We start from the raw sequence: 16,014 nt of genomic DNA on the forward strand, positions 1-16,014 counted from the left end.
GGGGTGTCCAAGTGGGAAAAGCTGAAGAGGGACTGCATGAGGAAACCAAAAGAAAAAGGAGGAAAAGCAGTCCCAGACCTGCACCTGTTCTTAGGGGGCAGGTTTACAGCCATCCACATGGGCATAGTTACGGCCCCATCCAAAAACCCAAAGACGGCTGCAATGGCACACTTTTAGATGGGGGCATACCTCGGAAAACTAAAAATAGAACCAGCAAACCAGTGCCCGTGTCTTAACCTACCTGCGGCCTATGGTTTTATCCAGAGGTTTTTAAGGCATTTTAAACCGGAACATGAGGAGTTGCACTTTTTAACTAACCACTGCTTTTTGATTTCTGTTGTGCAGGAACATGAGCCAGTGAGTCCAGTGTGCGGCCTCGCATTAGGCGGGCCCTCAAGTTTGGCGCAACACGAACCACTCTGCTCTCCCAAACAAACTCTGGGACCTGTCATGGATGGTGGCTCATGAGATCCTCCCGGTGAGGTCCGTCATACACTCCAGAGGCATGGCAGCACACACAACCTGCCCCCGACCTGGCTGTGGCGCGCCTGAGTCGGTGAAGCATCTCCTCTGGGAGTGCAGTGCTGCTGAAGACCAGTGGGCAATGGCCGGCTCCTTGCAATTCCCGTACTTGCCAGCAAGGGAGGTCCTCACAGCACAACTGGTGCTGTATGGGGTGAGCCCAACTGTAATACCACCTAAGGACTTTGCCAAGCAGTGGCTCACCCTAGCCGCCATCAAAGACGCCACATGGACCTCCAGAAACTTGCTGGTAAGAAAGCACATGCAGATCCCCCCCCCGTGGCGGTGATCCGGATGGCTGCAGCAACGGTTCAAGTGGCCAAAGCTGCGGGCGGCAGGCCTAGGACACCGCCACACAGAAGAATCGCCTCTGTGCCCATTCGGACGAAGGAGCCGGAGCCACACGGCAAAAGGTCAAGGCAGCAGCGGCCTTGCTCTCCGGGTGAGGAAGGTGGGAAGGAGCAGCAGGGCGAGGATCTCCAGACCGCCAACAGCATCCCGAGAGGCCAAATGTTTGGAGGAGCAGCGTGACTGACTTGGTAGGGACTCACTGTGCTCCTGCACAAAGATGGACCTGTTTGAATTGATGCACTCCCTTTTATGGACTTTTTTAGAGTTACTAAAAGGACAAACACTAAATGAAATATCTTTTACCAATGGAAATTACTATTTTACGTAGACTGTTTTGGAGAAATTATTTTAAATATGTATGTGTATGGTTTATTTTTGTAGACTTCACCTATTTTATTGGTGTATATATGGACCTCTTGGTTAAAGTTTGTAAATATGAGTGCCAATAAACTACTTGAAAGAAAAAATCTGTTTAATATCTGATATGTCCTCTATCAGGGGGCTGTATATTAAATGCATTTCTACAGACAGGAGCTGAAACAGGAGCTTGCTCCATTCACTCCAGTATTCCGGCCCAATATTGCAGTCTAGCTGGGAGTGGTGCGCCTTCTCTATAGCTTGTGGACAATCAACAGTAAGAGCCTCTCGGCAGTGTTGTCACTTTTCAAAGCACATACAAGGGCAGGGCCGCTCTGCCTTGTTGCTTTGTGTCCCGTTTGTAGAGGCTTGCTTGACACCCATGGCTTTTGAAGTGAAAGTGCACCTGGCAGATGGTCCTGTCTCATTTCCAAAATGGAAAAAAGACATGTATAGGCAATTTAGACTTCAAAAGGTGCATGAAAATAAAATGCTTGCGGTGTAAGGACACTTTAGTTTTGGCAGTAGGGTGAAGGCTCTTTTGTGCCCTGTGCTTTTTCTCTGTAGGGCTACCAGAGGGATTGGGGAGATGCGAGTAGTCCGTCCATAGTACCATTTAAATTCAGAAGTACAAATTGCAAGGTTGGGGTCCAGGGTTTGGTTTAAAACTTTCTTTGCACTGATCGGAACGATGGCAGAATGTGGAGGTCAGGGTCCCTTCCCAGTGGAGATCAAAGTTCAAGACCAGGTGCAGACAAGGAGAGGAAGGAGAGCGGGCTCCCCCAGCCAGACATCAATGACCCAATAAAAGGGTTAGGGGCTTTTTATTAAGCTGTCAATAAAACAAGGTGGAGGGTTAAAAGTGTTTTTAATGAGTTGACAATTTTATCAGAAAGGAAATCTATTTCAAACCTGATTTTAGGTGGGTGGGGGGGTTCCTGAAATGGGTAGATTTGGGGTTAGGGCTTAGGGTTAGGGCCAGGATATGAAACATCAGAGAATCAGAAATATGTATTGGTGATGGGATGAGCGACACTGGTGCGTCAGCACTGTGCCGAGAGCTCAAGAGTGAAACCCCGTATCGGCGCGTGTATCGCTTTAAGAAAGAATCATGTGACCGTTACAGGAATTGTATCGTTTGGATGAGCCGCGCCAAAGTGTGTTTAAGGAAACAAACTGTATCAACGTGTCGCGGGTTTGTTGGATGGAGTTTTGCGGTTGCGCAATTATGGATCGTTTTCCCCAGTGTGGAATAATTTTGATCTTGTGACTCCAAACAAGGGAAATCTTTTCTGCTTTGAGCAGTTTACTGTTATATACAATTTTTAACGGTGGCACATGGCACTCACTTTATCAAGTGAATGACCTGTGATACATATGATAGTCGGTTAAAAAGCCTTACAGTTGCTTTATTCATTTTATCTCGTAATAACGAGATCCTGATCTCGAAATCATGAGATAGGGTGTCTGTTTTTTTAACAAGTGAATGCAATGCGCCACCTTAGTCTTTACTCTGTTCTAGTAAGAGGTTTGAATTGTTCGTCACTTTTTGTTATTGTAGGTGAAGTGTCGGCTCTGCTCCACAGAGCTCTCTTACATCAATAAGAGCACTTCATCAATGCTGAGGCATTATAGAGCTCGGCATGGCAATGAAGAATTGGCAGATACTCGAGAGAACCAGAAAACATATCCACATCTGCATCAACTTGCACTTAAAACTCTCTGCCCACCACCGTCATCTGCACCGGGTGAAAGAGTATTTTCTAAGGCTGGGGAGCTGGTGTCTAAGAGGAGAAATCGCCTTGGAGCAAAGACACTCCAAAAACTTTTGTTCCACAATAAATATTCATAAACGAATCACTTTTTTGTATTATTTCATGATTTAACAGTTAACAAAAAATGTGTGTACATAAGTAAAAAATTGTAACTCAAATTTGCTATATTTTACATACCAACTCAGTTTAGCATTTACACAAACAAGGAATAGAGGTAAGATCGGGCCTAAAAAATCCAGCCCGACCCGACCCAGGCCCGCGGGCATTAAAGCCCGACCCAGCCCAAGCCCGACCAATTTACTTGATTTGCAGGCCCGAGCCCGAAGCAAACCCGAAATTTAAATTTATCCCATAGTATTTTGGGCAGAAAAAACGCAAGATCTTTTAAGGTTAAAATAATCTACATATTTTTATGATCATGATAAATGAATGGAACACAGAATAAGAGGCCAGACAAAGAGAGTGAAAGAGAAATCTTGATGCGCACTCGCTTAATTACGCGGAGAAATACTGCAGCCCACTAGGCTTTAAATAGAATAACGCAAATCAAATAAATGGTAAAGGATATATGAAATTGTTATTTCTATAGTTTTGTTTCAACGAAATTTAAAATAAAAGCTTTAATTTTCTCTATCTTTAATTTGGTCTGAAAATGGAAAAGCTAATGAAATGATCGAAGAGCAAGAATACAGAAATACAATAAATCCACATAAATATACTAGATAAATTAATAAAGAATAACATTCTTTATTTTAATGATTTGCATTGGAACACACAAAAAACAACCTGCTTTAAGAAGCATTGAAACAAAATAAATAGGAACATTTTCAGGAACACGCTTTTAGAATAAAGAAAATCCCACTAACATAAGAACAGACCTGCTGTAAAGAGTAATTTAACATAATATATAAATAAGCAAGCTAAATAAAATACAACATTACTAATTTGAATAAATAAGAACAAAAATAATTTGTTTAGATTATTATTAAAAAAATAAAGAGCCAAACAAAGTGCGTAAATGCGTAAAAATAAGCCTACTAATAATCACGAATAAGTCAAACAAGGAGAAAAACACGAAAACACTATCATGTTTAAATAAAAATACAAAAAATTTCAAACATGAACAAACAAATAAACGTTCCAAAATGTGCAAAACATAAATACAATTAAAGCGTTTGAGCTGCTGCCTGGCCTTGACTATAGTCTGCAAATTGCGGTCTTGTGTCCTGGTCTTTATTCCTGTGAAATAAGGGAAATAATTAAAGCCTCAGACAATAATTAAAATGATGATTTGAACAACAGTATATTACTTACGTTGTTTATATTTTGTGGTCGTCATGTAAGAACAAGATTGCGTCCACTGTACCAGGTTTCAGTGAAGTTCTCCGCTGATCTATCGTGCGGCCAGCTGCACTAAAAACACGCTCACTGCTGCTGCTGCTTGCGGGTATGCACAACACGGATCTTGCTAACTTGGCAAGTTTAGGGTATATACTGGAGTTTATTCTCCACCAGCCAAGCAAATCTCGGTCATCAGCCATGGCATGCTTTTGACTAATGTACAGGTTAACCTCATCTTGAACAGGAACATCATCGTCATCATCCTCGTTTTCCCATTCACCGAAAAAAGAAGTCCTTTTTCGTTTTGCTGCAGGTGGAGAAAGGGTGCTGGTGTGCGCCTCGTCCTCCTCGTTTTCCAAAGTTGTAGCGGTGGCTTCTCCTCCTTCATCTTCTTCTTCCAGGAGTGTGCGGACATGTGCATGCACCTCTGACACCTCTGTCGGTGTCATCATTTTGAGTTTGTTGAAGTTAGGCCACAGGAACAGTGCAACTTTGTGCAACATATGTATTTTGACTTTTTGTTTTAAAAGTTCAGAATGCCTTTGGCGCAAAAACGCCTGCTGAGGGTTATCCGTAGAAATGGGTTGACAGTGCTTTTTTAACTTCTCATTCCAGAGGCAAACTAGATTCAGTGTGGTATATTTATCTCCTTCCAGTTCTCGTTGTGCTGCATAGAAAGGCTCTAGAAAGGAGATCAAAAAATCTAACAGATCCGGCGCAATGTTATCCATGCGAACCTCTTCTGCGCGTGACTGTAGCTTCTCGTACAACTCATTATATATCTCTCGCACAGACTTGAGCGTCAAGTGCTGAATCTTGTTTCACCCATCTGAAGCACTGTTTTTGATAGTTGTGCTGCCAAACCAGATTGCTTGATGAAACGGACAACACTCTTGGCTGCAGTAATTGTTTCTCCAATGTCCGGCGCGTCTGCAGACAGTGCGTCCTTGTCCAGGCCATGCCGAAGTACAGTGTTGATCACGTGGTCAAGGCACGAGAGGCGCTTGTAAGGCTCCAAAGCTTTCACGATGTTACTGCCCTGATCTGTAACCCACACTATTCTGGATAAAGATGAAGGTTCCAAACCAAATCTATTCACCAGAAGCCGGACCAGTTCTCTTCTTATGTTCTTCCCCGTTTTGGCGTCTTCTACTGGAAATACAGCAGTGGTGAGGGTTTTTCCAACCAACCTGAAGTCCGTTTCAGTAAAGTGACAAGTTATTGCAATATAACTCATCCTTCTGTAATCGTCCGTCCACATATCGGTACTCATGGCAACGTCACAGCCACCTGCTAGAGCTTTCTTTACCCGCTCAATTAAAAAGTTCCTTTTTACCTCAGCCTTCTCGGCGCATGCTTTTGACACTGTGGTGTAATGGGGGAGGACCGAGTCGACAGGTACGCGCCCAAAAGTTGACCCAATATTGATCAATTCTTGGGCCAGACTTTTAAAACCTTCGCCACTGACTACTGAAAATGGTCTAAGGTCCTGACAGCAAAAGTCCACGCACTTGTCTGTAATGGCCTGCTTAGCGCGAAGAGGGGCGGTCTTTGGGATAAATGATAATATAGATGTTTGATGATCATCAATTTTGCGAGTACAGTTGTTTAAGTGCCTGCTCAGCGTCGAGGTGCCAGTCTTTTTGCTCTCATATGAAAGCAAAGCACCACATTGACCACATTCAGCGAAGCCAACAGAAGCTTCTGTATCATTTTTTACGATCAATTTGAAGCTTTTCCACACTTCACTCTTACCAGCGGTGCGTGTTTGCCTTTTCAGTTCTCCTGTCTTAAGTTTATCCTTGACCTCTTGCTGCTCCATATCTGGGATGGTCAAAATAGATGTAAACTTGCGGATGCGGAGGGAAGATTACATTCACGACATACTAACGTTTTGGCAAAACGTATGCAAAGCGGCTTTGCGCACGTTTCCCAAAGCGTGCTCTGGCTCTACACTTCCTGTTTAGTAGTAGTTATATAGCAATTACCTTACAGCGCCTTCTCTGTTTTATCCAAATTATTTATTTATAATAAGTATTCCTTAGTTTAGTATCCACACATCGTTTTAGTGTATATTTTTATAAACAAATATTTATTAAAAAAAAGTCAGCGAGAGAGAAGCCCGGCCCGACCCGACCCGAACGTAATGATTGACATTTTACGCATTTTAAGCCCGACCCGAATTTCGGGTTGGGTCGGGCTCGGACTCGGGCTCGGTCTTAAGATCTTACCTCTAACAAGGAATTCCTTTACCTGTAATCATTTTATAACTACTGCAGGGGTCACTAGTGGGTGACCAACACAGTATCAATACAGTGCCGACACAGTTTGTGTAGTGTGTCAATACACTCCTTGAGGTATCATCGTCTCATCACTAATAAGTATAACCCTCCAATTGTCTTTGGAATAGTCGGTTAAAAAGCAATTCAATACTCTCCTTCTCTAAGCTGTGGACCAGTGTGGACTGTACTCTAAGACCAAGGCTTGCAATGCATCCCAGCCAGGGGAGATGACGTGCTGGACAACATGCCGGTCAGTGTTTTCTCATTTCATGATATTATGGCAAGTAAACCGTACATGTATCGGCAGTCTTGTTTCTCCCACATATCTTTTATCACGTTTGCAGCACTTTAAATATACAGTTGGTTTTCTTTAAAAACTGTTTCCTTGTGTTGCAGTTCTGAATACTTCTTGCTTTTGTGAATCAAATACCCATTCTTGTTGTTTAAAATAATGGTTCTGTGGGCCGAGTCTCCAATCTGTGAAATGAGCGTATTGACTTATTTCCTGTTTTCCCAGCAATCTTTAATATCAAAATAGCCATTTTGCCCCCTCTTCTGCCAAGAAAAATAGTTTGGAGCTGCAGAAAATAACAAAGCTTATGAAATTTTAAAGTTTTAATCTTTTTAAAAAAATTATTTTAGCTCTTCCAGCCACTGAACACAACACACAGAAGTGCAGTGTGCATTTGTAGTCCTACTCTGAGAACCTGAATTATGTGCAGGCCTATTTGAGTCCTTGCTATATTTGTGTAAAATGAAAAGAAAAAATAGTCCTTTTTAATCTAAACAAAATGGTTATTTGCACCTTACCAGCTTTAAAAAGAAACATAAAATTTTCTGAACAATTTCTCATTTGTTTTTAAAGTCAGAGAATAAATCTTCAGGTATTTTTTAAAATGATTTTCCATACCGTATTTTCACGACCATAAGGCACACTGTATTAAAAGGCGCAGTCTCGGTTATGGGTGCTATTTCTGTATTTAAAACATACACAAGGCACCGTATTATCAGGTGCATGCTGAAACATACAGTAAAAAATGACAACGGAAGTAAAACAGTGAGTTTCGACACATTTATTGAACAAAATATTCATTCTTCCGCCACAAGACCATCAAAGTTTTCATCTTCTGTATCTGAATTAAACAGCTGCACTATTTCAATGTCCAACATCCCGAATTCCTCTTCTTAATCATCTGAATCGGACTCACCGACCGGTTCTGGTTTAGCGTTGATTTTGTGAAAGCTCTTCCAATACATGAAGACGGTATCATAGCCCAGGCGTCTACAATCCACCCGCATATGGTGGCATAACTCGCCCGCCGCTGCCTCATAGTCTTTGTGAAGGAGTGTTCGCCTTCCGTCATCCAGCGCTCTGTCCGTTTCCGTGGCAGCCGAGAACCGCGGTGAACGACGACTTCTCGTGCCCCGTTGTGCGTATCGCCACCGTGCCAGTCCCTTTTTCTCCACTTTGTGGGTCAAAGGGATGTTAAAAGTCAGAGGGATCTCATCCATGATGATGATGTGGCTGGGTTAGGGTTAGGGTTAGGGTTATCTTGTTGCGGCAGTAGGTGCGGAAGATGGCCGCCCTCTCCTGGTTAGGGTTAGGGAAGATGGCCGCCCTCTCCTGGTTAGGTTTAGGGAAGATGGCCGCCCTCTCCTGGTTAGGGTTAGGAAGATGGCCACCCTCTCCTGGTTAGGGTTAGGGTTAGGGAAGATGGCCACCCTCTCCTGGTTAGGGTTAGGGAAGATGGCCGCCCTCTCCTGGTTAGGGTTAGGGAAGATGGCCGCCCTCTCCTGGTTAGGGTTAGGGTTAGGAAGATGGCCGTCCTCTCCTGGTTAGGGTTAGGGAAGATGGCCGCCCTCTCCTGGTTAGGGTTAGGAAGATGGCCACCCTCTCCTGGTTAGGGTTAGGGTTAGGGAAGATGGCCACCCTCTCCTGGTTAGGGTTAGGGAAGATGGCCACCCTCTCCTGGTTAGGGTTAGGGAAGATGGCCGCCCTCTCCTGGTTAGGGTTAGGGAAGATGGCCACCCTCTCCTGGTTAGGGTTAGGGAAGATGGCCACCCTCTCCTGGTTAGGGTTAGGGAAGATGGCTGCCCTCTCATGGTTAGGGTTAGGGTTAGGGAAGATGGCCACCCTCTCCTGGTTAGGGTTAGGGAAGATGGCCACCCTCTCCTGGTTAGGGTTAGGGAAGATGGCCACCCTCTCCTGGTTAGGGTTAGGGCTAGGGAAGATGGCCACCCTCTCCTGGTTAGGGTTAGGGAAGATGGCCACCCTTTCCTGGTTAGGGTTAGGGAAGATGGCCACCCTCTAGTGGTAATCCGCGGGCAGCCGCTGTGCAACAGTTGTCCTCGCGCGTATGGAGAGATGCCGCCTCCTCATAAAGCGAAAACACTAAGATTGCTCGATTGCCATTTTCAGCCGCATATTCGATGGCCTGCAGTTTAAATTAAGCCTCATTCATACGCGTCTCGCTTGACCAGCGCCATTTTAGGGGATCCTTACGCGGAGGTGTGCCGCTAATCGCACCCACCAAAGGCGCACAGCAGCTTTTGGAACTCAGTCCACACACAAGGCGCTCCATATTATAAGGCGCACCGTGTTTTAGGTGCGCCTTATAGTCATGAAAATACGGTATTCTCCATCTTTGAACGTCTTCCTCCTCGGTCCGATCTCCTGAGCTGCCACAAAACTAGCAGCTGTAATCGACTGTGGAGAGCTGATCCACTCCTGAAAGATAGTTTTCTCTCTTCAGCTTTTCTTTGTAGTTCTGAAATTGCTCTCTGGCTCATCTTGAGTATTTTGGGTATTTTTCAGCGAATTCTAAGTGCTTGCTTTAAAATTGTTGTTCATTGTTCCATTTTCTGTTCGTTAATTTCTCGCCACATATCAAGTACACAGGTAAGCCAGCGTATATGAAGGCAACTGAATCCGTCCACACTGGTTTATTATTTATTAGGTTAGGGCAGGTTTTGCACACTCCAAAAGCCCCCAGCTGGTAAAGGTGAGGGCTATTGACATTTAAAAAATGGATGGTATCAACTCAAACTACAAGATAACTATACAATAAAACAAACAATAATAAAATATAAATATAAATTAAGAAATAACCTTTATTTTCATGTTTTTTGGGGGAATGGAGCTACTACACGGAGGCTGAAGAGCCGCATTGCCAACCTCTACCTGTAATTCCAAAAAAACTTCTCCAATTTTGGCATAACTGTTGTCCCACAGCTAATTTTATCTGAAGTCAGTAATTAACCCGTGCAAGCACTTTCTGCTATTTAGAATTAGCATTTTAGTTGATTCCACTGCTAGTTGTAGCGATTAGCCCTCCTATCTCTTCCGAACATGGCTTCTCCCCCTCACTCTGTAATGTGTGAGATCTAAATACAGTATATTTACACTAATCTCACTTTCTTTTTACAACATACAGTATTTAAATGTGGTTTTGTAGAGTTTGGGACAACTGCATCAAAAGAGTCCATTTTCTAAAACACTACAGGTAAGCTAATGATCATTTTGGCCACAGACACTCCGAGCCATGCAGTTATTTTTGTTGTTGCCCTTGTCTTCAGTACGTGGAATGGTCTTTAGAGTCATTTAAACAGGTCACATGCAAATCAAAGCATTCAAATAATTGCATTCATACAGCTGCATTTAACTGTCAGCTGTGTATGAACTCAAACAGCATCAGCACAAGAGTAGTTTTGACACGATAAATTGAATATTTCAGGGTGTTTCTGGTAACTTCAAGTTGCCCAAAAATAGAAAACACACTTCAAATACTCTTCAAGGTCTTAAGTTATGTATTATAAATGCAGGATGCTTCAGAAACAAAAAACACAAGATTTATCCAAGGCTATAGAACTTAAATTAGCATCTATTGCAATAGAACCAGGAAAACATTTCCAGGGTCCATGTACAGCAACAGATGAACATCTCACTGAACTTGTGGTATTTGATGGGATCTTTGATGGGCACAGATCCCACATCTGTAAGTGTGTAGCAGCTGATAACCTTGGAGCTTATTGACTGACTGCTTTGCTTAACTTAGCTAGACCAGACCTAGTTGTTTCCAGTCCTGGAGGACAGACGCTTGCTCCCAAGTTTTGCTCTTAGCTGGTCATCCTGGTAAAGGAGTCAAGCTGGGAAAAGTTGGAATTGCAGTTTTGCTCTTTTGAGGTAGTTTGTTAGCAGCTTGGTGCTAGTTAGCCGGACTGCTCCCATTGCTGATTTTAGCCTGCAAACCTTGTGTTTTGTGGCTAATTGAGCTTGTTTTGCAGTATCTTGATAATTCCCCTGCAGGCTATCATATTGCTGCTCTGAAGGGCATCATTGCTGCTTCTGTTAGGTTGGGTTAAGGTTAGCAGCTGAGGCTTCTGGCGAGTGATGGAGAAAAGTGGAGGTAGGAGAGGGTGGGGTAAGAGAGAGAGCAGAGACTTTATGCGACCTGACCTCAAAGTCACATGCCGCACTCCACCAGCGACAACAGCTAGATCAGCTTTTCACACCTGAAGGACGGTGGGACATTTGGGGTTCTGGTGCTTTTCTATATCTTGTGGTAAATTTCTTCTGGTGGTAGTCGAGAGGTGCTGATGAGGAAGCGATCTTCGTAGACTCCGACTTGGTTATAAGAGATGTTTATTGGAGAAACAGTCAGGCATCTATCGGACGCTGCAGCTGGCCCGAGGGAGGTTTTGTTGTCCAAATGGTGAAGATCTCAGAAGTGCTTACTTCAATAGCCCCTCTTATACCATCAAGTAAGCACATTCTTCTCTGATGCCCTCCTAACACAGTATATCAAACCCAGTGGCATAGAGTTCAGTTAGGATCAAAAATGGAAGTAGGAGGAAGGCCTCATGGTGATACTCCTCATAAGAACTATCAGGAGCCGGAGCACATCCTCATTAGCAGCTGCTCATACAGGAAAAAATTAGGACATCCACCAGACACCGGTGATAAGACACATCTGGTGCATATGAGAGATGGCGCCTGGATGGCCCACAGGTGCAGGTGGTCCAGGTCCCAACAACAATTAAAATGATTTTTTGCGAGTTTAATAAAGTTGAACCCACCCTAGACATCAAATTGTGATTGTGGCTATTGATTGAAAAGCCACCTTGTGATAGCTCAGATGAACTATATGCACACTCTTCAGATGTTCAAGTTCCCTTTCCTTAAATGTCCCCAGTGAGCATGATACGTTTTACAGAGAGGTGATACAATTAGCTCCATAATGATTTAGGTTTGCACTAATTACTCTTGGATCAGTCTTCATTAATGTGTATGGATTCAAAACACATATGCAACACTCTTCTGATTCACTTTTAAGATTTGCTTTTGAAAATATATTTTTGTTCCAATGTCACGTCTGTTTTACCTTGCAAATTTCAAAGTAACAATGTGTTCTGAATACATGCTTTTCCCTTGGGACTGTATGGGCTGTGGAATAAAGCATCATTAGAATCGTGTGTGGGGGGGGGGGTTGTTTACACACTCAAAGGAGCAAGTTCGAGCACGTCCATCTAATTATTGCATCATTAACAATGCTTTGCATCTTTAGATTTTTCCCCAACTAAAATCTAACTAGAATTTTAATGATTACAACCCAAATTATCCATCTAGTCAGCCAACCATCTTCTCAATTTTTTTCCTTGAAAAAAAAAATGATGTCTATCAGTAAAAAAGTACTTTTCATCCATTGATGAGGCAGGAAAAAAAACAGCAAATATTTTAATAGTCATTCTTTGCTTATGCCAATATTTTTTTTACTCTTGAGGTCAGAGCTAAATAATGTATTAATCTGAATTGTAGCAGACATTACGTTGAAGAGAAAATTGCAGCTAATAAAAAAGTGAAATGAACTTATAGTAAAGCAGGTATTAAAATAAAAGTCATATCAAAATTACAAGGATGTCATGTTGATAAGCCAGACAGCAGTTATGTTAATGTCTACTTCAGACATATGAAATGAACAGTTCTGTTCAGTGGATCAGTAAAAAACAAAGATAAAATCAACCAAGAATGAAACAAATGAAGAAGCCAAAAATAACAGTATTTGAGCAGTAACCACCTGAAATGGAGCAGGAAATGAATAACAATAAAGAACTTTAGTGTCATTTTCCAGATGTCCTGTATTTTGAATACACTTGGAGAAGATCTACTATTAAATGTTGACTAATGAAGAATGTATGGATATTGCCACTGTAAAAGTACTGTAATTACATTATGAAGTCGTATAAAGTCTAACTGCCATATCTGAGTAGTTTCATGGTCATTTTTGAGGAATTCAACTATCTCCAACTGTTAAAACAATAGACTTGACAGATGTCATCTTATTTGAAAGGAAATTAGGTTAAGCTTGATCATGAATCCAATTCCTCACGCTGTCTTGATGGACGACCAATGCTGTAAATGAATCAAGAATGTCTTTATTTTTTGCCATGGTATCCTGTCAGTTTGAAATCCGGTGAGGACAGAGGTAGTCATCTGAAATGATCTCAAGTAATTGGAGGGAGAGGGAAAAGTAAGTCAATTGAGCATGAAAATCAACATCTATATGAAAGTATAAAAAGACAAACAAGCCATTACCTCCACAGAGACACACCGGAGGAGAAGCACATGCTAGACCTCACTGGCTCATACCAGGTTTGATTTTCGATATCTTTCCTTCCTCAAATGAAGGACTATGGCGGCATTATTTTGCGTGACCTCTTTTCTATTTCTACAGGAATGCAATCGGTGGAATTTGTCCGAGGGATACTCTACCTGTCCCTCACTGTTGTGGGAGCTCCGGGAAATATTTGTCTCATTCTGGCATATCTCATCTTGTTGCATCAGGAGAACCGGCTGCTCCCGGCTGATGTCATCATTCTTCATCTATCATGTGTAAACCTTCTGGTGGTAGTTGCTCGCTGTCTGCTAGAGTTCCTTGCTTCCTTTCACCTAGCCATCATCTTTGGAGATGTAGGTTGCAAGTCAGTGATCTTTGTCTACAGAACATCCCGCTCCCTGTCCATCTGGCTCACTTTCATTCTAAGTGCCTACCAATGCCTGTGCATAGCCCCTCCAGGGTCACAGTGGACCACGCTTCGCATTGTTTTTGCCAGCTATTTATTTTATGTCTTTTTCTTCCTCTGGCTCCTTACCACAAGCATGAGCTCAGCTGCTGTACTCTTTTCCTTTGGGACCCAGAACGACACAAACTTGATAAATCATAGTGTCAATGTGCAGTTCTGCTTTGTTCATTTTCCTTCTAAAATGTCCAGAGATGCAAATGGAGCAGCCCAGGTGGGCAGAGATGTAGTACCAATGGCCCTCATGACTCTAGCCAGTTTGATCATCCTGGCCTTTTTGTATAAGAACAGTCAACAGGTGAAGGGTCTCCGCAGTAGGGATGGAGGAAGTGGAAGGGCAGAAAGGAGGGCTGCCAAAGCTGTGGTAACCCTTGTGACCTTATATGTGCTCCTTTATGGGGTTGATAACGGGCTTTGGGTGTATACGCTCACTGTGAGGGAGGCCATGAGGTCTTCTTTGATCTCTGACCTGCGGGTGTTTTTTTCCTCATTGTATGCAGCCCTGAGCCCCATTGTGATCATCATATCTAACAGGAAGGTGAATAGCATTCTGAGGTGTGCAGAGCAGCAGAAGCATGTTCAGTAGGAAGCCCCAACTGCTCGTCCTGTGGGAGTCGCTGTGATGGATCATTTTCAGAGAAAAGCAGACAGAATAAAGTAAAAAAGAAAAAGTCTGGGTTAAATGTGGGTCGTTGTGTCTTTGTATCCAGTTCCTCTTTACTTCTGCTTGTGTCGTCACGCTTGAAGCTTTCTTTTCCACACACACAAATCCTCCAAATAGTTCATATTGTTTCAGTTTTTATGGCTGTAATGAGTTTATATAAAAAGTTCTTGCCATTACCATCAGCATTCAAATTGTTAAATCTATAGACTTTCTATGAAACAGAATTTAGTATTGATCTCTTCTTCCCAGTGAATGCATAGTTATCAATGTGAGACCATTATAGAGAATAGGAACTGTTCATTCCAAGCCATGGAATATTTTAATTAAATAAATCCCCCATACATTTTGGGGGTATTCTACTAACTGAATATAAATATGATCATCTTCAATAATCTTCATGATAATAATCTGTTTTTATTACTTATAGCTTGTATTATATAAAAGAGAACTAGAGACAGTAATGATTCAAAAATCTGTCATAAATATTGTAAAGACTGACTGATTTTGCATGGTGTTACGTTTATTATCCATAGTATACGTTATCCACATTAGAAACTGTATAAAGTATAAGTATGTAATAAACTGTGTATGTATCAATAATTATCTAGTAAAATCGGATATTTGAATACGACCTAATTGTTTAATATTTACTTTATAAACCATCCACCATCGTTTACAATCGATGGTTTTAAAGGTAAAATTGAGTTTATGAATGATGATTATTATCAGTCAATCAATCTTTATTTATATAGCGTCTTTTACAATCAAAATTGTCTCTAAGCGCTTTCCAGTCATAAAGCAACAGTGGCAAGGAAAAACTCCCCTTTAACAGGAAGAAACCTTGAGCAGGACCAGGCTCATGGAGGGGGACCCTCCTGCTGATGGAGAGGAGAGGAGAGGAGAGGAGAGGGGAGGGGAGGAGTAGAGAGGGAGAGGGGAGGAGAGGAGAGGAGAGGGGGAGAGGAGAGGAGAGGAGAGGGGACCAAAAAACAATCAAAGTGAGTATACCTCTCACCCAAGTGGATTATGGGTTGGGAGGTGGTCCTGTTTCACACCGTTATGATCTCGGAGCATTTTATTAGGCCTTCATTCAGGTTTTGGCGTTGAAAGAAGACTGACAAAACAACCACTTTAGATTCTGGAGTCGTTCTTCATCCTGCCACATTGGTGACTCCACATTGAACATGTTCAAGGCAACAGAAGACAGTGTCTCCTCTTCAGCCATGTCCTCCTAGCACCAACAGCCGGGAGGTTTTTCGCTGATATTTCAAGCTTCCCGAGTCCTGGCAGAGTAACCTGGCTCTATGGTTTCAGCACATCAGTGCTTTTACAGCAACTCAAATCAATCTTTATTTATATAGAGTCTTTTACAATCAAAATTGTTTCGAGGCGCTTTCCAGAATCCCAGGGCCTGACCCCAAACAAGCAACAGTGGCAGGAAAAACTCCCCTTTAACAGGATGATCCAAGACTGAAGGGGAGAAGAAACAGCTTAAAAAGAGGAGGTGGAGGGAGACGAGACAGAGACGTTACCCAATTACACAGGAGGAAGACTGTCAGGAAGATGTGGATGACACCCACCAGAGTTGAAAAAACAAGACGTGATGAAGACAGGGACAAAAACCTGTACAGGAGAGACACTTAAC

General features: G+C 42.6%; 1 protein-coding gene across 6 annotated transcripts in view; it reads left to right on the plus strand.

The window, feature by feature from the left end:
- ora2 (olfactory receptor class A related 2) overlaps window positions 1-14,974 on the plus strand; it is a 60,200-nt gene extending 45,226 nt beyond the window's left edge. The window contains exons 1-4 of one of the 6 annotated variants that reach the window (XM_011620282.2): window positions 6,722-6,878; window positions 13,088-13,155; window positions 13,229-13,277; window positions 13,360-14,974. In XM_011620282.2, the coding sequence (XP_011618584.1) occupies window positions 13,362-14,291 (930 nt within the window). In that variant the 5' untranslated portion in view covers window positions 6,722-6,878; window positions 13,088-13,155; window positions 13,229-13,277; window positions 13,360-13,361 and the 3' untranslated portion in view covers window positions 14,292-14,974. Of the gene's footprint in view, window positions 1-6,721; window positions 6,879-13,087 lie in introns of those variants that run through there. The other 5 variants (XM_029829646.1, XM_029829645.1, XM_011620280.2 and 2 more) reach the window with 5 other exon arrangements.
- The last annotated feature ends 1,040 nt before the right edge of the window (window positions 14,975-16,014 follow it).

The sequence above is a fragment of the Takifugu rubripes genome, chromosome 21 (genome assembly GCF_901000725.2).
Source record: "Takifugu rubripes chromosome 21, fTakRub1.2, whole genome shotgun sequence".
Taxonomy (NCBI): Eukaryota; Metazoa; Chordata; class Actinopteri; order Tetraodontiformes; family Tetraodontidae; genus Takifugu; species Takifugu rubripes.